Below are 27,495 nucleotides of genomic sequence, written 5' to 3' on the forward strand. Positions count from 1 at the left end.
TCAGAGGCCCGAGGGTTCTTGCTCCAGCCCTGGGAAGTTGCCCCCGACGGAGGGGAGGTTCCCAGGGGAAAACCAGAACCCTCTTTTCTTCTACCGGCATGGCCTCCCTGGCTTTCGTCTCTTCCGTACGCTTTCTTCCCCTTTGTCCTTCCTTGGATGGCTTCCCTCTTGCAGTCCAGTTTTTTGTTTTTTTTTTTTTTCAAAGGGAGGATGGTTACAATATTGTGGTGGTTCTTGCCATACATCAACATGAATCGGCCACGGGTGGCTCAGTTTTATTTTTCCTCTTGGTTTTTGTCAGCACGTGTCACTATCACACTTCCTGGTCTGTCTCTCTTCCTGCCCCTCTTGGCTGTGTGTTCTAATCTCCTTGCATCTCTCTGTTTCAAACGCAGATTCCACACCCCACTCCTTGCACTTTTACCAACTCTGCATCCTTTCTTTCCTGTCTCTCTGCCTCTCACCTGCCCCTGACTGCCCCTTTCAAGTCTGTCCCGCTCGGTTGACTCTCTGGCTTGAGACTCGCAGGTTACTTCTCCCCAAGTGCTGCCTGCCTTGTTCTTCATTCTCCTTGTCTCTTCTTCTCTCTGCCCGGCTGTACCTCTGTGGCTCATGGTCCAGGGTCTTCAGGATTCTCTGTGAAGAGGTCACCAGGTAAGAATCACCCCAATTTTCTCCTGGAAGCCAGGTTGCTGGACCAGGGGCTCCTGTCTCTCCTCTGAGTAGCTCAGCACCTTGCCTTAGCAATCTCCAGTCCGTTCCACCCCACGCAAACCCCTCACAGATTTCCCTTCAGCCTCATATCAGAGGACGAGAGAGGGCTGGAGGCAGGCCAGGTGCTTCTCAGCTGGGGAGGTGGGAGTGACAGGACCCAGGTGGTGAGGAGATGGGGCAGGGAATGGGGACTGCAGAGGGCAAGGCCACCACTGAGGCCCGGGCCCTCCTGTCTCGGCCGCAGAGGAACGACAAGATGACCGATGCCCAGATGGCCGATTTTGGGGCGGCAGCCCAGTACCTCCGCAAGTCAGAGAGGGAGCGACTGGAGGCCCAGACACGGCCTTTCGACATCCGCACCGAGTGCTTCGTGCCAGATGACAAGGAGGAGTTTGTCAAGGCCAAGATCCTGTCACGGGAGGGAGGCAAGATCACTGCCGAGACAGAGACTGGCAAGGTGCGTGGGACACAGCACAGGGTGGTGGGTGCAGGGGTGGAGCCACGTGCAGTGGCAGCTGAGGGGCTCTGGAAAAGAGCCAAAGCCAGCGGGGGCTCAGGACGATCTCCCCTCAAGTGGCCCAGCATCTGAGTGAGAACTGACCATTCTTGTTGGATCTGAGCAAGTGTAACAAGGCCACCCCAGGGATGCCCACCCCTTGCCAGGGAGGATGCTGCAGGCAAGGAACCTCAGCTGGTTTCCTCCCCAGATGGGTTATGTAGCTAAAGAGGGCACAGACCGCATCAAATGAAGCTCCCTTCTCAAACCTGCATCCCTCCACCCTGTGCCTTAGTTTTCTCCACGGACCAACTCTCCCCAGCGCGCCCCAACCATACCAAGAGCAAATTTACAGATGAACACAAAGCAGGAACTCTTGAGCAGAATGCTCAGTCCAGGGCTGACGACTAGCACTCAGAAGCCCACAGCCCCTGGTCCCTCATGCCAGCTGTGAGAACTGCCACCAGTCAACAGCAGTGGCTCTGAACCGTGTGCCCGGTAGACTGACTGTCTACGAGTCCGACTGTCTACACTGGCTGACTGTCTCGTCCCCTTGAGGTGTGCAGTAACAGGCCACAACCACTGGGGACTTTAACTATGACCCCAACTCTGCCACTAGCAGCCACCATATACTGACAAATCATTGATCATTTGCTCCACTGTAAAAAAAATGCTGGAATACCTACTCACAGGATCTCATGATGCAAGGGCATGACAAACTGGCCAGTGGCAGTCAAACCATTTGACAGTGACCAGTGAAGAGTGTAGAGTACATGGGTGAGATGTTTCTCCAGCAGCAGCAAGGTTTGCCCTTAGCAATTGATGCCCTCAAGCATGCCCCCAAGGGTCAGGGTAAGATCAGAGAGCTTCTGCCCCCAGACCCTCAGGGAGGGACTGAAAGGTGATGCTCATGGGCAGAGTCTGGGGAACTGGCAAGACACAGGGACTCTAGGACAATCCATAAGAAGGGACAGAGAGCAGGAAGGTAAATTATCTGGCGTCATAGGAAGCTATGGGGTAGGGCCCAGGCACTATGAGAAAAGAGCCAGGGGAACAAGGCCAGGTCACAGCCTGTGTTCTGGGAGGAGGTAAGTGGGCAAGTCTAGAGAGGGTCCTGGAAGAAATGTCTGTCCTACTGCCCCTCGCCTCCACAGACGGTGACCGTGAAGGAGGACGAGGTGTTGCAGCAGAACCCGCCCAAGTTCGACAAGATCGAGGACATGGCCATGCTGACCTTCCTGCACGAGCCTGCTGTGCTTTTCAACCTCAAAGAGCGATACGCAGCCTGGATGATCTATGTGAGTGCGCCCTACACGCGGCGGGGAGTCTTCTGCATGGGGTCCAAAGTCGGCCAGGGCAACTTTCTCAAGGGGAGGGGACTGGAACTCTCCCTCTGCTCCCTCCCCATCCCTGGTTAGCTGCAGGAAGACAGGAGCCAGCTGGCATAACCAGGGACGCCTCTGCCTAGCACCACGCCTATCCCAGGCTCTCCCCTCCAACTTCTCGTGACTGCCCTGTCTCTTGTTTCAGACCTACTCAGGCCTCTTCTGCGTCACTGTCAACCCCTACAAGTGGCTGCCCGTGTACAATGCCGAGGTGGTGGCCGCCTACCGGGGCAAGAAGAGGAGCGAGGCGCCTCCCCACATCTTTTCCATCTCCGACAACGCCTACCAGTACATGCTGACAGGTGGGCTGGCGGCCCTGACATGTGGCCCCTCAGCCCAACACCATAGACTGAGGCCCTGAGCCCTGACTCCTCTGCCTCTCCTCTTTTCTCTTCCAGATCGGGAAAACCAGTCCATCCTCATCACGTGAGTGAGCAGCACCCATCCACAGAGGGGCCTGGTGTGGGGGAGGCCGAGGCTGATTCCTGGGGTGCTAGAGATGGTTGAAGGCTGTGGCTGCCAGGAGCTGGGCTCTCTGAGGAGAGCCAGAGTGACCTACGGTGATGGGCAGATTCTGCAAGGAGCTAGGCCCTGGGGGAGGAGATTCGATGGCTGGTACTCTGAGGGAAGAGGGTGCAGTGCTGAGCTTCAAATGGAAAACTGGGAATCTGGGTTCTGATGGGTCCCTGTTGCCTCCAGTGGAGAATCCGGGGCAGGGAAGACTGTGAACACGAAACGTGTCATCCAGTACTTTGCCAGCATCGCAGCCATAGGTGACCGTGGCAAGAAGGACAATGTCAATGCAAACAAGGTACGAGGTGGGCTGCAGGCTCAACAGAGGGGGTTAGGGGGCAGGCTGACCAGATGACCCCTAGCCGTGCCCTGGGGAACAGTGCAGACAGCATCCCTGAGCCCAGTGCCCGAGACCTTCCCGGCAGGAGACACATGCTCTGAGGTCTGAATATGGCCCTCTAGAGCTGCAGACCACCAGCAGTCCATCCCACTCCGCCCCCACCCTCCCCAGCACCGCCTGGAAGTGAAGCCCCACGCTCTGCCCCCTCTGCAGGGCACCCTGGAGGACCAGATCATCCAGGCCAACCCCGCCCTGGAGGCCTTCGGCAACGCCAAGACCGTCAGGAATGACAACTCCTCCCGCTTCGTGAGTGCACCTGACCACTGCCCACAGGCTTCATGCAGCATTGATGAAAAAAGGGGGTGGAGGTGCAGTTTTGCCAACAGTCTCCACACGTGGCTGACCATCCTGCATTTGGTTTTGGGATATCAAGTAACACACATGCACACTCAAACCCTCCCTACTCAACCTGGCCCCTGAGTTCTGAGAACTCAAGAAAAGAGACCCAGGGCCACCAGAGCTGTTCGTTGCAGAACCAAGTCATCGGGCTGACTTGGGTCACATTCTATATTTTTTTTATGACTGTTCCCAAAGCTCTTCCACGCTGTAAGTGGAAGAGCTGGAAGGAGGACAGCAGGGCTTTTGAGCCAATTCCCCAGCCTTCCATCTGTCTAGCAAGTTCCCAACCCTCTCTGAGCCCCAGGTCCTTCATCTGTGAGACCGAGGTAGTAGTCTCTACCTTGCTGGTTATTGGGAGGATGATGTGAGAGCATATCAGAGGCACAAACAGGATGCATTCTATTTTGTTTATGATACTAAACTGGGGCTCCAGGGAAATCATTTACATTTCCAAAACCATCCAGGGCATTCTGGATTGCACTGAGGTCCAGGATTTCCATCTATCTCTTCTAGCCCCCTCCCTCACTCTTTGTCCCATCTACCCCCAGGGAAAATTCATCAGGATCCACTTTGGAGCCACTGGAAAGCTGGCTTCTGCAGACATAGAGACCTGTGAGTATGCAGGGAGCCTGGCCCCCTCCTCGAGTCCTTCACCTCTGCCTTCACTCCTCGCTGGGTGCCATCTTCTGTCGACATTTCCCCTCCATCTCCTGTCTCTGACTTTAGATAAAGTCTCCCAGCTTTATCATTCTTTTCTCTTTAAACCCAGTCTTCCCCTGTCTCTCTCCACTTGTCATGACAGCCTTTCTCCCCTGACCTCCACCCTTTCGCTGATTGGTTCTCTTCCTTCCCACCTGCCCTCCCCCCGCCTCTCCTACTCCAGATCTCCTGGAGAAGTCCCGGGTGATCTTCCAGCTGAAGGCTGAGAGGAACTACCACATCTTCTACCAGATCCTGTCCAACAAGAAGCCAGAGCTGTTGGGTGAGCCCCGTCAGAAGTCCCTGCTGCCCCTGGCACCCCCCGCAAGCCCAGCAGTGCAGGGCGGACCCCTCCTCCTCCTCACCCGCCCCGCCCCCCTGCTCACCTGTCCCCTCCCTCCATCTGCCCGGTACCTTTCTCTTCCTCCACCTTGGACCCACCTGTGTCAACTCTTGCCTCCTATTCACACCCTTCCTTGTCTTCTTTCTCCTCCCCTTTACTTCTTTTCTCCTTCTCCTCTGCATTTGTCTCCCCCTCTTCCACCTGTCACCCCCCACCATCCTCTCTCCCCATGTCCCCATCACCCACTTTTCCTTTTCTTCTGGATCCTTCCCTCGGCCTTTGCTGACTGTCCTCCTCTCTACCTGCTCCCGCTCCTCCCTTCTCCCCACCCCTTCCCCCACTGCGCCCCACTCCTGTCCCCTTGTCCCTGGCCCTGCCCCTCGCCTGGACAGACATGCTGCTGGTCACCAACAACCCCTACGACTACGCCTTCGTGTCTCAGGGGGAGGTGTCCGTGCCCTCCATCGACGACTCTGAGGAGCTCATGGCCACAGATGTGAGTGAGGAGGCAGTGGGAGGGCTCCAGGGGCTCCTGGGCCACCCGCCCCATCACCCACTCTGCGTCTCTCGCCCTGCCCCAGAACGCCTTCGATGTGCTGGGCTTCACTCCTGAGGAGAAAGCGGGTGTCTACAAGCTGACAGGCGCCATCATGCACTACGGAAACATGAAGTTCAAGCAGAAGCAGCGGGAGGAACAGGCGGAGCCGGATGGCACGGAAGGTTCGAGGACAGGAGGGCAGGCTGAGAAGGCCTGGGGGGCAGCGTGTCTGCCTCTCGTGCAGGGACAGCACTCTGGGGGCAGAGTCTCCTCCATGCCATGTCCAAACGGGGTGCCTTTCAGTGATTCTTAAGGAGCAGCATTCACAGCAGCAATGTTAGGACCACAATACAGAAAGTGGGAGGAAACCCAAAGCAGAAGCAGGTGGTCAGAAGGTGGTGCCTTTTCCCATGGTGGGCTCTCCCCACCTGATCTAGACTCGAGGCTTTCTGTTCTATTACAACCTAGCCAGACACCACCCTCCATCCCAAACAGGCTGGATCCCAGAGGACCTGAGGCTTATGGTGGGCGAGGGCAGGGACATGGGAGAAGTGGGAAGACAGGAGGCACCTCACAGTCCAGCTAGTTTCTCAACCCCAGCTGCACCGAGCAGAAGTGAAATGGAGAGATTTCCTCCTGTGCCCAAGACTCCGCCAGGCCCAGGAAAGCACAGACCTGAGTTCTGAGTATCCCCGTCACTAAGGCAGTGTGTATGTGAGAGTGCCCAGCCCTCGGGAGAGCTCCCCACAGGCTCCCTGCCATATTCTGCTGGGAGACAGGAGGCCAGGGGTCAGGACACAGCTCTGGGCATTGGCACATCACCCACATCACTGGGTCTCAGCTTCCGCCTCAGTGGAATGGAGCAGTAGCCCTTCCCAGCTCCCTCTGAGGCTGATTCGAGAATCCCTTGAGAAGTAGATGTGAAGGTGTAAACAGGGCTGGAGAAATGCCTGAGAATATTCCTCTTGACCTACCTTCAAGGATCCCTTCTCTGTATCTATCTAGATCAAGTGCCAAACCTGAGTTTCACAATAGCATGTCACCAGTTATCATAAAAACTCTCAAAATTAAACCAAGCAAGTCTCCTCTAAATAGAGATCATGGGGCTTTCCAGGTGGTTCAGTTGTAAAGAATCCACCTGCCAGTGCAGGAGACACAGGAGCTGCAGCTTCGATCCCTTGGTTGGGAAGATCCCCTGGAGGAGGAATGGCAACCCACTCCAGTATTCTTGCCTGAAAACTCCCATGGACAGAGGAGCCTGGTGGACTACAGTCCATAGGGTTGCAAAGAGTCAGACACAACTGAGCATGCACACACACACACAAATAGAGTTCGTATGCTGGATAGCACATTTGGAGAGCTGAGGGTTGGTGGGCTGACCCACACACTGTTAGGAACCCTGATTTCCCAGCGAGTCAATTTGATGGACACATAGATTCACTGTAGAGCATGCCCAGTCCTGGGCTAGATCCTGGGACTGGGGACAAAGACAGCAAGGAGCAGAGGACATCATCAGCCACAGTCCCTGCCCTGAGAGAGGAGAGGATGCATGAGGGCAGGGGACACGGCTACAGCTGTGCTGGCACTGGGCCGGGTCCAGAGACATGCAGGAGATGTAAAGATGGAGGTGAGCAGGCAGGGTGGTGGGAAGTCTAGGGTGATGGAGGGGTCTCAGGCACACAATGGCTGTGTCACCACGGCAAGCCCTGTGCCCTTCAGGCCTCAGTTTGCAGCTGTTTAATGAGAGGGTTAGGACCTAGTGGCCCTGAGCAGTGAAGGACAGTCTATGGAAAGTGCTTGTTTATCCCTTTCTTTCTCCACCAGATGCTGACAAGTCCGCCTACCTCATGGGGCTGAACTCAGCCGACCTGCTCAAGGGGCTGTGCCACCCTAGGGTGAAGGTGGGCAACGAGTACGTCACCAAGGGGCAGAATGTCCAGCAGGTGTACTACTCCATCGGGGCGCTGGGCAAGGCGGTGTACGAGAAGATGTTCAACTGGATGGTGACGCGGATCAACGCCACTCTGGAGACCAGGCAGCCTCGCCAGTACTTCATAGGCGTCCTGGACATCGCCGGCTTCGAGATCTTTGATGTGAGTGGGGAGCCCCAGGCCCGGGAGAACGGGAACTCACTGGTTCACACAGGCAGCCACCGCTGGCCAAGCCAACTACAGGCCAGCCCCGGGGAAGGCTCCCCAGGGGTGGAGACAGCCATGTGTCTTCAGGGGGTGCTCCCTCCCTGTTGCCTGGCTGGACGCAGCCCTGGGCCGACCCCTCGGGCCAAAGACCCCTGCCTGCCTGATCCACTCCTCCCCGTCCCCACCCTGCAGTTCAACAGCTTCGAGCAGCTCTGCATCAACTTCACCAATGAGAAGCTGCAGCAGTTCTTCAACCACCACATGTTCGTGCTGGAGCAGGAGGAGTACAAGAAGGAGGGCATCGAGTGGGAGTTCATCGACTTCGGCATGGACCTGCAGGCCTGCATCGACCTCATCGAGAAGGTGCTGCCTCGGCCCCTCCACCCAGGTCCCTGCACCTGCCATCCCAGACGAAGTGGCAGCCCTATCCCTCTACACCCAGGAAACTAGTCCCCAGATCCCCCAGCCTCCCTCCAGGCCCTGCTTCCCCTCACTGTGACACTGTGGGCATACACAGGTCCAGCCTTTCCTTCTCTCCCAGCACCCAGGACTTTGTCCCATATTGTGGACCTGAAGAGAGAGATGCAGTGAAGGAGGGGACTCCTAGCCCCTCTGACGCCCCATGAGAAGCATCATTCGTGGAAAGGACCTAGGCTGAAACTAGACACATTGGCTTCCTATCCTCTTCCAGTTGGCTGAGGATAAGCCTGTCTTCAGGCCCTCTTGTCTATGGAGCTTCCTCAGAGGACACTCCTTGTCCTGACTTGCTTTCAGTGAGCCTTTGCGGAGGGAGGCAGAGCCCACAGCAACTGATGGTCCCCCAGCCCAGCCACGACCAGTCAGAAATAGGGGCCTCCCCCCACAAGCTTTGCCTAGTGATCCAGGGCCCTGCTCTTCTGGAGGCCTCGGATTCCCCTGAGATTGTATGGAAAAATATGTGTGGACTGGTGGGGGGTGGTGCATACACAAGTATGTGTGTACACAAATTCTGGGGAGGAAGTCTTGGGGTTCACCAAATTCTCAGTAGGATCCCTGTCCCAGGAAAAGTCAAAAACTGCTACACTTTCTGAAGTGCAGGACATCGTGCAGAATCTGAATCCCTCTAACCATTCCTTGGAACACCGTTCCCTGACATACAGGCACAGGTCTGGCCTGCCCTGCAGTCTGGCACCTCCCATCCCTTCTGTCCTGTCCTCATCCCGCTCTGGGGCAGGGACATCCAGGAAGAAGGGGCTGTGCTGTGAGCCCTGGGGGTAGGGACTGGGAGTACAGGGCTCTTCTTTGGGGCCACTGGGGCAGGAAGAGGTTCCCTAGGCCAGATCTGAACGTACTCAGATTTAGGTTAACGTCAGGAATGTTGGCTTCCTGTACCAGGACATGAGGTGGCAGCACGGGCTCTCTATGGCTTGCCAGATACACGGCTGCAATTTCTCCTCAATTGGGGTGTGGGATTCTGCAAGCCTGGGGATGTGTCCAGTAACGCTCTCCTCTCCCCCCTCAGCCCATGGGCATCATGTCCATCCTGGAGGAGGAGTGCATGTTCCCCAAGGCCACCGACATGACCTTCAAGGCCAAGCTGTACGACAACCACCTGGGCAAGTCCAACAACTTCCAGAAGCCGCGCAACATCAAGGGGAAGCCGGAAGCCCACTTCTCCCTGATCCACTACGCCGGCACGGTGGACTACAACATCATAGGCTGGCTGGAGAAGAACAAAGACCCGCTCAACGAGACAGTGGTGGGCTTGTACCAGAAGTCTTCCCTCAAGCTCATGGCCACGCTCTTTTCCTCGTATGCCTCCGCTGATGTCGGTAAGAGGGCAGCCCTCCACTGCCAGAGCAGTTCTGGAGGTGCAAGGGGCCAGGGGCCCACTGCTTCAAAGCACGTGATTCCAAAGGCAGGAGGGAGACTTCCCTGGTGGTCCAGTGACTAAGACTTCAAGCTCCCAATGGCGGGGTTGGGAGTTCGATCCCTGGTCAGGAAACTAGATACCGCATGCCTCAACTAAGAGTTCACGTGCTGCGGCTAAAGAGCCCACATGCCGCAACTGAGACTGGCACAACCAAATTTTAATATATATATATATATACTTTTTTAAAATTAAAAAAATAAAGGCAGGAGGGAGCCATAAGAGGGGGACATCAAGAGAGCCCACAGCAGCGCATCTGTGCCGTTTCTGTGGGAGTGTGATTTTGCCCTCTGGGTTATGGATGTTGGTATACGTGTTCTGCGCCTCTTCAAGACTCAGAGCAACTGAAGATCGGTGCCAGAGGCACCCGCATCACTGCAGCAGGCCTGGCATAGAACCATCCTCTGCAGGAGGCCGCAGTGAATGTGTAGAGCTTCAGTGAATGTACGGTAGAACAAATGAGCCTCCCCTTCAGAGAAGGAAGAGAAAGGGTGTGGATTGAAATGAGGAGGGTAAAATACAAGAAGAAAAGTAGAAAGTGGAAAAATGTAAGCATGGTGCGGAAGGTTAGAAGAGAGAGGGAGGAGAAAGCACTAATGTTATTTCAAGACCTACTGTGTGCCAAACAGTGGAGAGGCAGCATGAAACTTTGATCTTTTCTAATCCTCTCTATACCATTTAAAGGGAATGACTCTCCTCCTCATGGGAAAACGGAGACTTGGAGATAAATTGTCCAAAGTCACACAGCTAGTGAGCAGCAGAGCCCTGCCCCTGCTCAAAGGGTCTCCGATTTCAAGCCCTGGTTCATCATTCCTTCTCTTGTTACTAGGGGACAGCAGTAAAGGCAAAGGAGGCAAGAAAAAGGGTTCATCATTTCAGACAGTGTCAGCCCTCCACCGGGTAAGAAGGGCCCAGAGATACCAACAGACCTGTGGTGGGCAGACCCAGCCCAGAGCATTTTGTCTGCACCACCCTTAACCTGATGCTCTGAGTCTGGGGAGAAAAGAAGCTAGAGTTATGTCGTTGTTTTTGGCATGTAAATTCTACACAAGCCTGAATTCACATCATAAGTTATATATCACCTCCCAATCCCTTAGAGGGCTCTGGTGACAGGTTTTCTGGGGCCCGGGGTCAGGACTAAAGGGATGGTCACTGTGGCTCCTGACCTCCACTTCTCATCTGCCTCCAGGAGAATCTGAACAAGCTGATGACCAACCTGAGGACCACTCATCCTCACTTTGTGCGCTGCATCATCCCCAATGAACGGAAGGCTCCCGGTGAGTGATGCACAAGGCTCTAGTCTGGAGAGGGCATTTGGCATCCACTTGTCCTGAGGCTGACCCCCTGCCTCTCCCTTCCTGCTGCAGGCGTGATGGACAACCCCCTGGTCATGCACCAGCTGCGCTGCAACGGCGTACTGGAGGGCATCCGCATCTGCAGGAAGGGTTTCCCCAACCGCATCCTCTACGGGGACTTCAGGCAGAGGTGGGTACTGGGGTGCCACAGGGCTCGGGGAACAGAGAAACCCTGGGCAGCCTTGTGGGGAGAGGAGTCTGCAGCTGGTCTCAGATTCTGTGACAAAGTGTTAGTCGTTCAGTTGTGTCTGATTCTTTGCAACCCCACGGACTGTAGCCTGCCAGTCTCCTCTGTCCGTGGAATTCTTCAGGCAAGAATACTGGAACGGGTAGCCATTCCCTTCTCTAGGGGATCTTCCCGACCCAGGGATCGAACCCAGGTCCCCAGCATTCCAGGCAGATTCTTTACTGTCTGAGCCACCAGGGAAGCCCCTTGATTCTGTGGGCAGAGCAAATCAGTGCAGAACGTGGGTAACTCCAGGCACCTCCTTCCAGGTATCGCATCCTGAACCCAGCGGCCATCCCCGAGGGTCAGTTCATTGATAGCAGGAAAGGGACAGAGAAGCTGCTGGGCTCCCTGGACATTGACCACAACCAGTACAAGTTCGGCCACACCAAGGTGAGTCTGGAGGCCCTTAGGGTGGAGGTGTAGGATACCCAGCCACACTGAGTGGAACAGCTGAGTTCGGAAGGCAGACCCTGACTCCTGGCTTCCCGTGTCAACCAAGAGTTGGAACCCAGCTTCTTTTCTGTCTTGTTTTTCACATTTCACTCCCAGGTCTAGGGTATGCAGGTGATGGGGCCCTGGGAAGCTCAGCCAGGGTCTCCCACACTCTCCCTCCACCTTGGCTACCCTTCTCTGAGGCTGTGGCCCCCTTGGCTCTACCCCTTGCCCCCAGGTGTTCTTCAAGGCGGGGCTGCTGGGGCTGCTGGAGGAGATGCGGGACGAGAGGCTGAGCCGCATCATCACCCGCATCCAGGCCCAAGCCCGGGGTCAGCTCATGCGCATTGAGTTCAAGAAGATCCTGGAGCGCAGGTGAGGCTGGAGGGAAAGGGAGACACACTCTCAGAAATGTAAGAGGTAGACAAGCAGAGCCCAGAGGTGTGGGCTGAAAGACCTAAGTTCAATCCTGGCTCCATCACTTACTAGCTGGTCTGGACAAGTGACTTGACCAGTCTGGGTCTCATTTTGAGTTCTTTTTAAAAAAAGAAAATTCCCTGTAGGAAATGAAAATTAAAACTCCAGTGAGATACCATTTTAAAACACTAGACTGTAGCCTGCCAGGCTCCTCCATCCATAGGATTTTCCAGGCAAGAATACTGGAGTGGGTTGCCATTTTCTTCTCCAGGCAATCTTCTGGATCCAGGGATCAAACTGGGGTCTCTCACATTGCAGGCAGAATCTTTACTGTCTGAGCCACCAGGGAAATGTGTGCAATCTCTTTGGAAAACAATTTATCATTTTCTTTGAAAGCTGAACAGTTACATAGCTTTCCACTCCTGAGTGCATTCCCACAAAGAAATACCTGCATGTGTTCACAACATGAGACAAAAATGAATCTTTATAGCAGCATTGGTCAAAATGGCAAAGATCTGGAAACAATTTGAATTTTCATCTGCAGGAGAACGGGTAAACAGTAGCATACTTATTTGGGGAATATTATCAAGTAATGAAAAGGAGGGGACTATAACTACATGGTACAAATTTGAGCCTTAAAATCATACTGCTGGGTTAACAGAAGCAAGTCACAGAAGGATACGTATAGTGTGATGCAATTTTTATAAAACTCAGTAATAATTTTAAAATAGCGTCCTCCTGCAATGCAGGAGGTGCACAGGAGACCCACCAACCCAGGGAAGTTCCCTGGGTTGGGAAGATACCTCATAGGAGGAAATGGAAACCCACTTCAGTATTCTTACCTGGAAAATTCCATGGACAGAGGAGCCTGGCAAGCTACAATCCATGGGGTCGCAAAGAGTTGGAAGTGACTGAGCACACACACACATTGTTTAAAAATACATACACATATGGTTTAAATATTTTTGAAAGAGTTAAGAAATGAAAAACACAAGATTCAAGGTAGTGACTACTTCTGGTGAAAGGACGGGAAAGGGGATGGAGTAGAATCAATGAAGGCAATGCTCTACTTCTTGTCTGGGTGATGAGTTCATAGATAAATCATTTTGCTTCATTCTTCATAACTTACACATACATTATATACATTCTTAAATGGAAAATACCACATTCTTAACATATTTGAGGTTCTTAGGAGATTAGAAACACTGAACACAGTAGAGGTGCTATAATTGGTCGCTTCCATAGCTACTACTACCCCAGAAAGGAAGATATAAACTGCCCTTTTGTTGAATTGATCAATTAATAAACATTTATAGACAACTCCATGTTCAGTGTGGTAATGTTGGGGTGGGGTTGCCTATCAAGCCTGCCAGAGCAGGTTCCTGCCCTCAGGTGCCCACACACTTGTTCAGATGTGCTGGGATCCCAGTGCAGCTGGCCCCATGACTGGAAAGTGCTCCTTCACAGTGCGGCTCCCTGCCTCCATGCTCCTTTGCCAGGGATGCCCTGCTGGTAATCCAGTGGAATATTCGGGCCTTCATGGGGGTCAAGAACTGGCCCTGGATGAAGCTCTATTTCAAGATCAAACCACTGCTGAAGAGCGCAGAGACTGAGAAGGAGATGGCCAACATGAAGGAGGAGTTTGGGCGCATCAAAGAGACACTGGAGAAGTCGGAGGCTCGGCGCAAGGAGCTGGAGGAGAAGATGGTGTCCCTGCTGCAGGAGAAGAACGACCTGCAGCTCCAAGTGCAGGCGGTAAGACCATCTCTCTTTCCCCCTCCCCTGTATCCTAACCCATCTCATCATCAGGGACTATGAGTCTCCAAGCTTCAGCTCTCTTTAAGGCTCTGGATCTCTCCTCTGTTTCATTACCAGCTCTCCTCTCTGTCCTCTTCTCTCAGGAACAAGACAACCTGAATGATGCGGAAGAGCGCTGTGACCAGCTGATCAAGAACAAGATCCAGCTGGAGGCAAAGGTGAAGGAGATGACCGAGAGGTTGGAGGACGAGGAGGAGATGAACGCTGAGCTCACTGCCAAGAAGCGCAAGCTGGAAGATGAATGCTCTGAGCTCAAGAAGGACATTGATGACCTGGAGCTGACACTGGCCAAGGTGGAGAAGGAGAAGCATGCAACAGAGAACAAGGTGAGGGCAGCTCCCTTTGAATCCAGACCAAGTCTCAGGATCCCCAGACCTGAGTGCCGTCCTGGCTCTTGGCCTTGGAGGTCTCCATATATGTCTCCAGGTTGGTGATGTCCAACCCTAGAGGGGATGGGGTTCTTGGTCAACAGGTGAAGAACCTGACAGAGGAGATGGCTGGGCTGGATGAGATCATTGCCAAGCTGACCAAGGAGAAGAAAGCTCTGCAAGAGGCCCACCAGCAGGCCCTGGATGACCTTCAGGCTGAGGAGGACAAGGTCAACACCCTGACCAAGTCTAAAGTCAAGTTGGAGCAGCAGGTGGATGATGTGAGTAGGAACAACCATGCTTCCTTTGTCTCTCTCAGGTCAGGATTTTGCAGGCAACGCCAATGGCAAGGGGTTTGCAATCCCTAAAACTAATTTCCATCCCACCCGGGGCCCTTTTCTTGCTGTCCATGCTAAGTCACTTCAGTTGTGTCTGACTCTTTGTGACCCTATGGACAGTAGCCCACTAGGCTCCTCTTGTCCATGAGATTCTCCAGGCAAGAATACTGGAGTGGGTTGCCGTGCCCTCCTCCAGGGGATCTTTCTGACCCCTGGAGATAGAACCTGCAGCTCCTGCATTGCAGGCGAATTCTATACCACTGAGCCACCTGTGAAAGCCCCTTTCTTTCTACAGTTCTTCACTAGGCTGGGTCTCTGAGTCCTTCATGTCTGCCGGGATGATTCTGCTGGCTTGACTTCCAGTCCCACCGGACTTTGGGTTTAGAAGGGAGCAGAGGGGATGTATTGTGGACCTCAGGTTTTCTACACCTTGTTCATTTTTACTTTCTCCACCAGCTGGAGGGATCCCTGGAACAGGAGAAGAAGGTACGCATGGACCTGGAGCGAGCTAAGCGGAAGCTGGAGGGTGACCTGAAGCTGACCCAGGAGAGCATCATGGACCTAGACAATGACAAACTGCAGCTGGAAGAAAAGCTCAAGAAGTAGGAGCCTACGGAGGCCGGGAGGGGCCCTGGGGGTGTCTTGCCTGAGGGTTAGAGCTCAGGGTGCTGCATAGCCTCTGGCCAAGGCTGCCCAGGGCACAGCGGGAGCAAGCAGGTCAACCACAGCCCTTCCCCTGCCTTCACTCTTGGGGGCCAGAGGGAGAGGAGTGGTCCTTGCATGCAGAGGCAGGAGGAGAGGATGAGGGCAGAGAAAAGAAAACTTCCTGTCCCCTCCTTCTTCTCCAGGAAGGAGTTTGACATTAATCAGCTGAACAGTAAGATTGAGGATGAGCAGGCACTGGCCCTTCAGCTGCAGAAGAAACTTAAGGAAAACCAGGTGAGGTTCTTCTGGGTGCGGCCACCGGGGAGCTCAATGGCGGTGAGACAGCTGGGACTGCAGGAGCTGCTTAGGGTTCTAGACAGTATCTAGAACTCTGAGCTACCCAGAGGCCCCGTGAGCCCTGACTTCCAGGCACCTGGGAACATCAGCCTTCCCCCATTAGACCAATAATGTCTTATTTCATCTAGGCTATCTGGGGAGGTGGGTGGGGATCACACTTAACTAAAACAGCTTCTCTTGCTGAGCTATACTCTGCCTAATGGGTTTTCTCGTGCTTAGTCGCTCAGTCATGTCCAACTCTTTGTGGCCCCATGGACTGTAGCCCGCCAGGCTCCTCTGTCCATGGGGATTCTCCCGGCAAGAATACTGGAGTGGGTTGCCATGCCCTCCTCCAGGGGACCTTCCCAATCCAGGGATTGAAACCAGGTCTCCTGCATTGCAGGCAGATTCTTTACCATCTGAGCCACCAGGGAAGCCCAGTGGCCTTTCTGCCCTGGGACCATTGGTAGGGCTTGGTTCTCTTCTAACCCTTCCTTTGGTGCTTCTTTCCCCTCATGGGGGTGAGAAAAGCCTTCATGGAGCCCCTTCTCATGGGGAGCTCTGTTCTTATTCTTCCCAGGTACTTGCCTTGCCACTAACGGGGGCTGAATCCCCACAGAGCACTTGAGTCAACTCCTGAGACCTTGAGCAAGTCACTTCCCCTCCTGCACCTCAGATTCTCCTCTCATCTGTAAAATGGGACTAATGACCCCTGCCTTGCAGAGGACCGGAAGAGATACTGTATAGGAACCCACTTTGTCAACCAGGAGGCTATGTATACATGTGATTTTAGTATAGCTCAGGTTACAGAAGTCAGCCAGCCCCTTGCAAGAAGATGTTCTTTTGTCTGCCCATGGCTTTCTCATCCCTCTGCAGGAGGAGACTGAATTAACAGCCAAAGTCTCCCTTGCCTTTCACGCACCCTGAATTTTAATGTGCTTTTAGTCCTGTGTTTGTCAGAAGAACCCTGGAGGCAAGGGAGGCAGGTACTCTCTTCCTCATTTCAAAGTTGCATGACCACATCTGGACACAGTGACTCCTAGGCCAAGGGGACTCAGCTATTGACCCCCTCATTTCCTGAAGAGATCGCAGCTGGTGGAGAGGGCCAATATCCCCTCCGCATTCAGGCTGAGGGTCCAGGCCGCAAGTGACACGTGAACACAGTTCCACTCCTCTCCTCTGGGGGCTGCTCAGGGGCTGGCCTCTCTTCAGTGATGCTCTTACTTCCCATCTTCTTGGATGCCCCTTCTGGGTTTTAGCCAGAGCATCCCCAGGTTCTTCTACCCTAGGTTTGGGCAGCCTCTTGGACCCAGAACAACAGTGTATTATCCTCATCCGATCTTGGCAATGCACTGTGGCTCCTTCTTCTTCCTGTCCAAGCTCTTGCCCCATCCTGGGAGCAGAGGTATGGTGGCCCTGTCTCTCCTGCTCCCAGGAGCCCCCATAACCACAGATGAAAGGACCCCACCAATCCTCCCTCTTTTGGACTTCCCTAGTGGCTCAGACGGTAAAGTGTCTGCTCACAATGCGGGAGACCTGGGTTCGATCCTTGGGTCGGGAAGATTCCGTGGAGAAGGAAATGGCAACCCACTCCAGTACTCTTTCCTGGAAAATTCCATGAACTGAAGAGCCTGATAGGCTACAGTCCATGGGGTCGCAAAGAGTCGGACACGACTGAGCAACTTCACTTTCACTTTCAAACCTCGTTTTTGCTCCTGGCTAGTCAGACAATAGATCAAAAGGTAGATGGGCCAAGGCTAAGGCCAAAAAAAATGAGGTGGGAACATGATACAAAAGAGGGCATCCTGCTAGCACCCTCCTGGCCTGGAAGGGAACAATCAAGCTGGAATCCAGCCATGGGCGTAAATACAGTAAGCTCCAGAGCTCGAGGAATAGGCTGATTAGAACTTGGTAGTTAACTCAGAAGATTATAAAAATTTTTAATTGAGGCATTTTGTTGTAAATATTTGTAAAACACAATCACCAGCTTTCCTGTCTTATCATTAGCAGAGTCTAGTGAATCTGTGGAATTCCTGAGATTCAGGATCTCAGGGGATCTCAAGATCCCTCTCTGAACACAGATTCTCAGGATTCAGGGCGAGAGATGCTCAGATTGGGTCTGAGATGCCCCTCCAGGAAATGCCTTAAAAGTATGGCTTCACCCAAATTCTTATTGGTAGTCTGTGCGTTATCAGATGTTTAGCAGCCTCCCTGGCCTTGCCCACTAAATGCCAGTAGCAACACCTCCTCTCCAAGTCATGACAATCAAAAATGTTTCCAGACCTTTTCAACTGTCCTCTGGGGCACAGAATGTCCCCTGGTGGGAACCACTGCTCCGCAGGACCTGGGCATCTTGGCCAACAGCCTTCTAGAGCCCTGGGAGGGGGCTCCAATGGAGGGGCCTAGGTGCTGGGTCTGAGCCCCCCGTGTCCTGCCTAGGCACGTATAGAGGAGCTGGAGGAGGAGCTGGAGGCTGAGCGCACCGCCCGGGCCAAGGTGGAGAAGCTGCGCTCAGACCTGTCCCGGGAGCTGGAGGAGATCAGCGAGCGGCTGGAGGAGGCCGGCGGGGCCACGTCCGTGCAGATCGAGATGAACAAGAAGCGCGAGGCTGAGTTCCAGAAGATGAGGCGGGACCTAGAGGAGGCCACGCTGCAGCACGAGGCCACGGCGGCCGCCCTGCGCAAGAAGCACGCCGACAGCGTGGCTGAGCTGGGCGAGCAGATTGACAACCTGCAGCGCGTGAAGCAGAAGCTGGAGAAGGAGAAGAGTGAGTTCAAGCTGGAGCTGGACGACGTCACGTCCAACATGGAGCAGATCATCAAGGCCAAGGTGGGCCCAGCTCTCCTCTCCTCACCCTCTCCTCCCTCACCGCCTCGCAGGGTACCTTCCCTCCACTTCGTCTCTCTGCCATCGCTCGTATTCTCACTCCCTTCACCACCCTCTGGTCTCTCTCCGTCTCACCCTTGCACCCACCTTGCCCTCCCTCTGCGTCTCCATCTCCTCACCACCTCTCCCTTCTTTAATTCATGCACCCTCTTCAGATTGTGGCCCTCTAGCCCCGCCCGTCGCCTCCCCTATCCCCCCACCTCTGTGTCCTCCCCCACCTTGGCCCACCTTTCCTCCAATCCACCCAACCCCTCCCACATTCACCTCTCCCGTGTCCCATACCGTCTGAAGGCCAACCTGGAGAAGATGTCCCGGACACTGGAGGACCAGGCCAATGAGTACCGGGCGAAGCTAGAAGAGGCCCAGCGCTCCCTCAATGACTTTTCCACCCAGCGAGCCAAGCTGCAGACCGAGAACGGTGGGTGCCCCTCACCAGGCCTTTGCCTGCCCCGGGGCAGAGCATCAGTTGCCCCCCTCCCTAGCCCACAAACCCTCCTTCCCACCTGCAGGTGAGCTGTCCCGGCAGCTGGAGGAAAAGGAGGCACTGATCTCCCAGCTGACCCGAGGGAAGCTGTCCTACACCCAGCAGCTGGAGGACCTCAAGAGGCAGCTGGAAGAGGAGGGCAAGGTGAGGCCAGCCGTGTGGGCAGTGGACAGGACTGAGAGCCACCCTGGGCAACCAACCTCAGGAATGGAGGCTGGAGTGAGGCTGGAGACTACAGATAGGCCTCCGAAATAGAAAGACTTTCAGGCCAGGTTCTTCTACTCTTCAGCTAAGCCACATTCAAACATCACTCCGTCCCTTAAAAAAAAAAAAAAACTTATTTGTTTGGCTGCACCAGGTCTTAGTTGAGGCATCTTTACTTGCGGCATAGGGAATCTTTTTTTTTTTTTTTTTTTTTGCACGTGGAATCTTTAGCTGTGGCATGTGAACTCTTAGCTATGGCATGTAGATCTAGTTTCCAGACCAGGGGTCAAACCCAGGCCCCCTGCACGGAAAGCACAGAGTCTTAGCCACTGGACCACCTGGGAAGTCCCCCTCCTTTCTTATGTGGGACGAGGTGGGCAAACTGGGAAGGTACCTCATGATGTTGAGATTCCACAACACCAGCCCTCTCACCCTGAAGGAGGCTGGGATTTGATTCAAGGTCATAGATACGAAAAGATCCGAAAAATGGGGAGAGGGTCTTCCCTCCCACCTTCCCAGAAGCTGAGCCCACTTGCTGGTTCCGCCCCTCCCAGGCGAAGAATGCCCTGGCTCACGCACTGCAGTCGGCCCGGCATGACTGTGACCTGCTGCGGGAGCAGTACGAGGAGGAGACTGAGGCCAAGGCCGAGCTACAGCGCGTCCTGTCCAAGGCCAACTCAGAGGTGGCCCAGTGGAGGACCAAGTACGAGACGGACGCCATCCAGAGGACCGAGGAGCTGGAGGAGGCCAAGTGAGTCCCTGGCAGCGCCCCACCCCAATTCTAAGAGAGGAAGGAGCAAGAGGACCTTGGTGGAGACAGGCAGAGTGGGCGTGGGAGGCAGATTTAAAAAGGCAGACAGGAAGTGGGGAGAAATGTGGTGGGCAACAGAGGTGCTTGGGAGGGAGCCTGGATCCTGCACTCTTGAGTGACCCCTGGCTGGCCCCAACTCACTTCCTGTGACGGGCGAGCTTTTGGCCCGGGTTATACCTGATGCTCACGTATAAGACGAGCAAAAAGCTTGTTGGTCAGAGGAGCTACCGCCGATCAGCCTGGGTGGGGAGGGGTGGAGACTGCCACCCAGAGGCCACCGCGGGTAGGGAGGAGAATCAGTTCACACGCAGCCTTGGCTCCCTGGAAGCTGGACTTCCAGAGCATCCCAAGGAGCTGTGGGGAGGGGCCTGGTTCTTCTCATCTGGCAGTTCTGGGAGGGGTGGTCCCAAGGCACCACCGTTTCCAGGTAGAGTCACACACACACACCCAACCACCCTGGGCAGGAAGAAGCTGGCCCAGCGGCTGCAGGACGCCGAGGAGGCCGTCGAGGCCGTCAACGCCAAGTGCTCCTCGCTGGAGAAGACCAAGCACCGCCTGCAGAACGAGATCGAGGACCTGATGGTGGACGTGGAGCGCTCCAATGCGGCCGCCGCCGCCCTGGACAAGAAGCAGAGGAACTTCGACAAGGTGGGCCCAGGCTGCGGGCCACAGCCAGGCGACAGAGCAGGCCGGCAGGCGGGAGTCAGGAACATCCCCCCAGGAGGCTGAGGCTAGGGGAGGCTGGGCCTAGGAGGGGCACCTGGGTCCCGGAGGTGGGGCCGGGGCTGCCCCTTGAGCCTCTTCCGTCCGTTGGGTCCCCGCAGATCCTGGCCGAGTGGAAGCAAAAGTACGAGGAGTCGCAGTCGGAGCTGGAGTCCTCGCAGAAGGAGGCGCGCTCCCTCAGCACCGAGCTCTTCAAGCTCAAGAACGCCTACGAGGAGTCCCTGGAGCATCTGGAGACCTTCAAGCGCGAGAACAAGAATCTGCAGGGTGCGGGCGCGGGCCGGGAGGGGCGGGGCAGGGAGAGTCCGTACGTGGCACCGCCCCGCAGCTCCTCGAGGCCTTCCCGCCCTGGAGCAGGCAGCCCCCGACTGAGCCGCCCGCCCCTCCCACAGAGGAGATCTCCGACCTGACTGAGCAGCTGGGAGAAGGAGGGAAGAATATGCACGAGCTGGAGAAGGTCCGCAAGCAGCTGGAGGTGGAAAAGCTGGAGCTGCAGTCGGCCCTGGAGGAGGCCGAGGTGAGGGCCTGGCTCTGCCTGGACCCCTGCCTCTGACCCTCTCCTACCCACCTACCATCACCCTCCTGTCTCTGACCCCCTACTCTCCCTCACCTGGGGGTGATGCTGACCGAAGACATACTCTATGAGATCATTTTCTTAGTCCGAAGTCATATACCCAGTACCCACTACTACCTCCAAAGCCAGAGTCTGCACAGAGGAAAATGCCACAGCTTGATCATGGATTTTTCTTTCCCACTGGGTTTATAAAGTTGAAACCTGGCCATCATAACAACTCCTCACACGGGGTGGGAGTGTCAGCTCCAGAGTCAAACAGATCTGAGTTTGAAACTTGGCTTGAGGACCTCCACTGTGTCATTGGGCAAGTTCCTTAACCTCTCTGTACCTCAGTTTTCTCATCTGTAAAATGGCATTAATTGTACGTACCTCGATCCCTGAGTTAGGAAGATCCCCCTGGAGAAGGGAATGTCTACCCACTCCAGTATTCTGGCCTGGAAATTTTCATGGACAGAGGAGACTGGTGGGCTACAGTTCATAGGGCCACAAAGAGTTGGACAAGACTGAGTGACTAACACTTTCATACTCTCATAAGATTTTTAGTTCAGTCACTCAGTCGTGTCCAACTCTTTGCGATCCCATGGACTGCAGCATGCCAGGCTTCCCTGTCCATCACCAATTCCCAGAGCTTACTCAAATTCACGTCCATTGAGTCGGTGATGCCATCCAACCATCTCATTCCCTGTTGTCCCCTTCTCCTGCCCCCAATCCCTCCCAGCATCAGGGTCTTTTCAAATGAGTCAGTTCTTCACATCAGGTGGCCAAAGTATTGGAGTTTCCGCTTCAGCATCAGTCCTTCCAATGAATATTCAGGACTGATTTCCTTTAGGATTGACTAGTTGGATCTTTTACGCATGACTATTATTAAACGAGGTAACGCACTTAAAAATTCAATATATATTAGCCATTGTTTACTGTTCATTTTTAAGAACCTGGGACTTCCCTGGTGGCTCAGATAAAGAATCTGCCTGCAATGCGGGAGATCTGGGTTCAATCCCTGGGTTGGAAAGATCCCCTGAAGGTGGGCATGGCAACCCACTCCAGTACTCTTGCCTGGAGAATCCCCATGGACAGAGGAGCCTGGTAGGCTAAGGTCCATGGGATCAGAGAGTCAAACACGACAGTGACAGTATAGCACAGCACAGGGATAGCCCTGAGATTTGGGGCTTCTGACTTTTTTCACTATAGGGTGAGGGACTTGGGAAACAAAGAGAAACATCTGAATTTGTAGTTGTAGAAATCCTTCCTTTTTCTATGATATTTTAGATGGGTCAGGATCATGCAATATTAATGTTGGAGCATCTTGGCAATTGTGAGGTCAAAACATTTCCTTGATGAAGGAACCCCAGGGTATCCAGCATGTCCTCCCCCACAGCACCCACGTGGCCTGGGATGCAGGTCCTGCCTCGCTGTCTCCAGCTGACACCTTGAACCCTCTCGGCCTCCCTCCCTGACGTGCCCTGTGCCCTGACTGCCTACTTTGGTCCCTCTCCCCTCCAGGCCTCCCTGGAGCATGAAGAGGGCAAGATCCTCCGGGCCCAGCTGGAGTTCAACCAGATCAAGGCAGAGATTGAGCGGAAGCTGGTAGAGAAGGATGAGGAGATGGAGCAGGCCAAGCGCAACCACCTGCGGGTGGTGGACTCGCTGCAGACCTCCCTGGACGCGGAGACGCGCAGCCGCAACGAGGCCCTGCGGGTGAAGAAGAAGATGGAGGGCGACCTCAACGAGATGGAAATCCAGCTCAGCCAGGCTAACAGGATAGCCTCAGAGGCCCAGAAGCACCTGAAAGTTGCCCAAGCCCATCTGAAGGTAAAAGAAGTGAGGGCTCTCAGAGAGGGATAAGTCAGGTTGCTCACAGGAGTGGTGAAGGCCGGAGGAAAGGGTCCTGGGCTAACAAATACGAGAGCATGGGGAGCACCAACCTCCTGGATTTGGAGGCTTGAAGGAGGAGAACTGATCAGGCCCTGGAGCGTGTTTTGGACCAATCCCGCCTGTGGGCCTGGAGACCTGAACGTGTCTCCTGAGGTTAACACGAGCTTTGTGACTATAGGGAAGGGTGTATCAGATCCCAAATGGAGGCCCTGATAGGGGCCTTCCCACATCACCCCATCCCTGGCAGGACACCCAGATCCAGCTGGACGACGCGGTCCGTGCCAACGACGACCTGAAGGAGAACATCGCCATTGTGGAGCGGCGTAACAACCTGCTGCAGGCCGAGCTGGAGGAGCTGCGGGCCGTGGTGGAGCAGACAGAGCGGTCCCGGAAGCTGGCGGAGCAGGAGCTGATCGAGACCAGCGAGCGGGTGCAGCTGCTGCACTCGCAGGTGAGGAAGCTAGGGGAAACCCGCTGAAGGCCAGAGATAGGATGTCTGGCAATGTTCTGAACTAGATGCCCAGAGAAAGCGTATGTCCAGCCAGGATCATACATTATTTCATCTCTTGGACCAACTTACATCTGTCAGTCATGGCTGCAGAACTACTACCTTGAGAAAGGGGTCTAAACGTAAAAGCCAGCCTCAATTTGCTCTATTAATGGGACTTTTGGAGTTTAAAGACAGCTTCCCTTGTGGCTCAGACGGTAAAGAATCTGACTGCAATGTGGGAGACCGAGGTTCCATCCCTGGGTCGGGAAGATCCCTTGGAGAAGGAAATAGCTATCCACTCCAGTATTCTTGCCTGGACAATTAATGAACAGAGTAGCCTTTAAGGCTACAGTCCATGGGGTCACAAAGAGTTGGACGACTGAGCGACTAACACACACATATATTTGCAAGTCAGATTCTCCGCAGAGCACCATTTTTCTGCAATCCCATATACACTGTTTTCAGCTATATTCAGCAATGAGTTTTTATGTCCATCTTATTGCACTGTCCTGTGGAATTCCGTTCCATAATCTAATACATATGGGAATGACATCACCCACTGACGTCATCCTCTCTTCCTTACCTCATTACATTCTTTCTATAACTACAATCTCTTCCAGGATACAGTCCTTTTAAAACAGTTGTACCTGTTTTTCTTGGAACTCCCTGCAGGGAGGGATTCCTTGGAATTTCCTTTCATTCCCCTACGTAGACATGTTACTAAAGAGCTCAGGAGTAGAACTACAGACTCTTTCCTGCTTGAAGTCTTCAGAGCTGAGTCATTTTACATAATGTCTACAGTACATATATTTTCATTGGAAAAAAAGAAAGCAGGTACAAAACAAGGAAAATACTAAAAGCAAGACTTTTTAAAAAAAGACTAGTTCTAATTTTCTCTGGATAAAGGTGTAGAATCATGTAACAAAAGTATATACATCCAACAGTTTTCTTTACCCTTATCTAGAACACCAGCCTTATCAACCAGAAGAAGAAGATGGAGTCAGATCTGACTCATCTCCAATCAGAAGTGGAAGAGGCAGTTCAGGAGTGCAGGAATGCCGAGGAGAAAGCCAAGAAGGCCATCACGGATGTGAGTCACTGCACCTTCCTGCCTCCCTGAAAGACTCAAACAGGGGCTCTGGGTCCAGGCCAGGGCACTGTGCTGTAACAACAGTGACTCTGCCATTCTGTGGGCTTGAGGGCCTCCAGGACCAAATGTCAGAATGAGAAAGAGGTGACTCTTATGGGAAAGAAGAGGCTCCCCCCGCCCCAGGCCCTGTTCTTTTACACTCTCTCCCGTTTGCAGGCCGCCATGATGGCGGAGGAGCTGAAGAAGGAGCAGGACACCAGTGCGCACCTGGAGCGCATGAAGAAGAACATGGAGCAGACCATCAAGGACCTGCAGCACCGGCTGGACGAGGCGGAGCAGATCGCCCTCAAGGGCGGCAAGAAGCAGCTGCAGAAGCTGGAGGCCCGGGTGCGGGAGCTGGAGAACGAGCTGGAGGCCGAGCAGAAGCGCAACGTGGAGTCGGTCAAGGGCATGAGGAAGAGCGAGCGGCGCATCAAGGAGCTCACGTACCAGGTGCGGGCGCTGTGGCCACGCCCTTAGAAGTAGACGTGAAAACGTATCCCTTGCCCCACCTCCTGACCCACATGGGCCCCACGCAGAGCCCTCCTGCCACCTGCCTCTTGAAAAGCTGTCTTGGGATTAGTTTTCTTTCACATTCTCTGAAGACAAGTTGGCTTGAGTCTATGAATTTTTTTTTAGCAAAGGGAGAATCTGCTTCTACTTCTTGAAAGCTCCTGAACCAGAATTTTCCCAGATGTTTAATAACCTGAAGTGCTACCATGAAGGCTTCAGAACCGTCCAAGGCATCTTTCCACCAGCCTCAGAGGCAGGGGCGTTGTGTGGCATTTAGTGATAAAATCAGGGATGGGAAAAGACTCAGATCTTCCATGGAACTCCTGGGACAACAGATAGAAGGCCTTAGAGAAAGAAGATTCCAGAATGTTCTAAGCCTTCCATCTGCATAGCTCAGGGCTTTTGTTCTTACTTTCCAATATGCCTGGGCAGGAAGGACAAAAAAAAAGAGGTGTTGGTTCATTTTGACAGCTGGATATGAGAGGCATGGGAAAGAGGTACAAATGGAGAACTGCAGGTGTGTTGTGTGGGTGTAAATAGAAATAGCATCCTAGCAGAAGCAGTGATCAGGAGTGATCAAACGACATAGGAACCACTGATCCTGGTGCTCAATACCTGACCCAGAACAATACATACTGGGTTGTGATAATTAGAATGATATGGATTATGATAATCCCTTCTTTCTGCTTTCCTCCTGGGTCCTCTCTGGTCACTCTAGACCCACTGCTGAGAGCATCTGTGGTGCTCCGGATTAGATCTGGAACAGCCCTGATGTCTCCACATTATCAAATGAAGAAATCCCGTTTGGTTCCAAGCCTCTCCTGTTTCTTACCTCAGGGCCACAGCCCTGTTTGCTTTTTAGATCCTGTTGTGAGACCTTTGGCCTATAAGTCTCATCAGAGATGAAGTTTGTGCACAACCTCTTCGGCCTGGCCCATGGGAGGGAGGGGCGGCTGAGGCATGGGAAGAGAATGGGGTCGTGAGGGAGGGAAAGATGATTGCTCTTGCTCCTTCCCCCAAACTGGCCTCCTCCACCCATCTGCCCCCAGACGGAGGAAGACAGGAAGAACCTGCTGAGGCTGCAGGACCTGGTGGACAAGCTGCAGCTGAAGGTCAAGGCCTATAAGCGCCAGGCTGAGGAGGCGGTGAGTTCATGGTTTTCTCTACTTCCTATGTGTCAGAGCCGACAAGCGTCCACCCCAGTGGACCCGGACGGAGGGATTGCTGTTCACTTTAACTCTCAAACTCAGAGCTGTGGCAGGCACTCCTGAGTTAACAAAAGCAAAGCTTATTCGACCCAGGACCTACCCACAAGCTACTTATAATCCATGTACCAGTGAGCCCAAGAGAAGGCAGTGCAGCTGCCAATGTAGCTTGCAGGGCCAGCCAGTGCTGAAAGCTGGATAGTGGCAGGGGAACTGGGCCTGGAAAGGGGCCTGAGCAGGTACAGCACGGTGGGGAAGACATTGGGTGAGCACAGAGGTGCGGACGTGAGTTGCTGATGAGCATACGTGTGCAGGACCCCCCCAGGGGTGGGGGAGCGTCTGTCAGGGTAGCAGTTGGACAGGGGCGGTCAAGCTAGATTCTGAGGGCGGGGACCAGGCAGCATGGGATTCCTTTTGGGCAGTGGGTAGCCTGGATTCTGAGCACTGGGTAAGTCTGTGGAGGGTGCCAAGCCAGAAGCAGGACACTTTTGTTGCAGGAACATGGGTGATAGATGACAGCGAGCCCCTGGATTAGGAGCCTGGGCACCCCCTCACCTCATCCTCCCATCCCCCTGAACCCCCACAGGAGGAACAGGCCAACACCAACCTGTCCAAGTTCCGCAAGGTGCAGCACGAGCTGGACGAGGCGGAGGAGCGGGCGGACATCGCCGAGTCCCAGGTCAACAAGCTGCGGGCCAAGAGCCGCGACATCGGCGCCAAGGTGGGTCCCTCCCCAGGCCCTGCTACTCACCCCCATGGCAGCACAGCCCCAACATCAGTGGCCCCCAGAGTGGGCACTGCATCCTGTATGTGGTTAGTCCTGAGGGTCCCGCACCCCCCACATCTGGGCATCCCCCTCCTGCTCAGACAAGCCCCGTACAGGCTGGAACCTCCTTAGAAAGTCCAGTCCCACCCCACCTATACCACAAAGACCTCTAAAGGGGACCCCAAGATTCCCAAGGCCTGAGCCTCTCCCCCTAAGGGCATCTCCCTTAGGCCCCTGAAAGCCCTGGAGATTTCTCCCCACACCCTTCCTTCCTGTTCCCTCACACCTTTTATTCTTTCTCAGCAAAAAATGCATGACGAGGAGTGACCCTGCCTCCGAACCTCACTCCAGCTGACCTCCAATAAACATGAGTACCAGACTTTGCCTGAGCCTCTGTCCTTCCCGCCGGCTGGCCAGGAGCCGTCC

General features: G+C 54.2%; 1 protein-coding gene across 1 annotated transcript; it reads left to right on the forward strand.

The window, feature by feature from the left end:
* The first annotated feature begins 893 nt into the window (after positions 1-893).
* LOC133255807 (myosin-6) lies at positions 894-27,448 on the forward strand. The gene is made up of 37 exons (XM_061430410.1): positions 894-1,171; positions 2,365-2,508; positions 2,741-2,897; positions 2,994-3,021; positions 3,295-3,406; positions 3,662-3,754; positions 4,396-4,459; positions 4,731-4,829; positions 5,282-5,385; positions 5,471-5,609; positions 7,252-7,520; positions 7,758-7,928; positions 9,067-9,376; positions 10,304-10,374; positions 10,664-10,751; positions 10,842-10,959; positions 11,325-11,448; positions 11,729-11,865; positions 13,407-13,662; positions 13,809-14,051; positions 14,198-14,374; positions 14,888-15,033; positions 15,280-15,370; positions 17,852-18,241; positions 18,590-18,716; positions 18,808-18,926; positions 19,541-19,737; positions 20,262-20,445; positions 20,622-20,787; positions 20,913-21,037; positions 22,595-22,903; positions 23,214-23,417; positions 24,421-24,546; positions 24,763-25,038; positions 26,148-26,243; positions 26,890-27,024; positions 27,373-27,448. The coding sequence occupies exons 1-37, from the start codon at positions 899-901 to the stop codon at positions 27,394-27,396; spliced, it is 5,892 nt and encodes a 1,963-aa protein (XP_061286394.1). The 5' UTR covers positions 894-898; the 3' UTR covers positions 27,397-27,448.
* Positions 27,449-27,495: the final 47 nt, after the last annotated feature.

This window comes from Bos javanicus, chromosome 10, assembly GCF_032452875.1.
Source record: "Bos javanicus breed banteng chromosome 10, ARS-OSU_banteng_1.0, whole genome shotgun sequence".
Lineage (NCBI taxonomy): Eukaryota > Metazoa > Chordata > Mammalia > Artiodactyla > Bovidae > Bos > Bos javanicus.

Coding starts and splice junctions, on each gene's coding strand:
- LOC133255807 (XM_061430410.1), top strand. CDS start 899: ATGGGGACTGCAGAGGGCAAGGCCACCACTGAGGCCCGGGCCCTCCTG. Junction 4,830..5,281: donor CAAGAAGCCAGAGCTGTTGG/GTGAGCCCCGTC, acceptor TCGCCTGGACAG/ACATGCTGCTGGTCACCAAC. Junction 10,375..10,663: donor CAGTGTCAGCCCTCCACCGG/GTAAGAAGGGCC, acceptor ATCTGCCTCCAG/GAGAATCTGAACAAGCTGAT.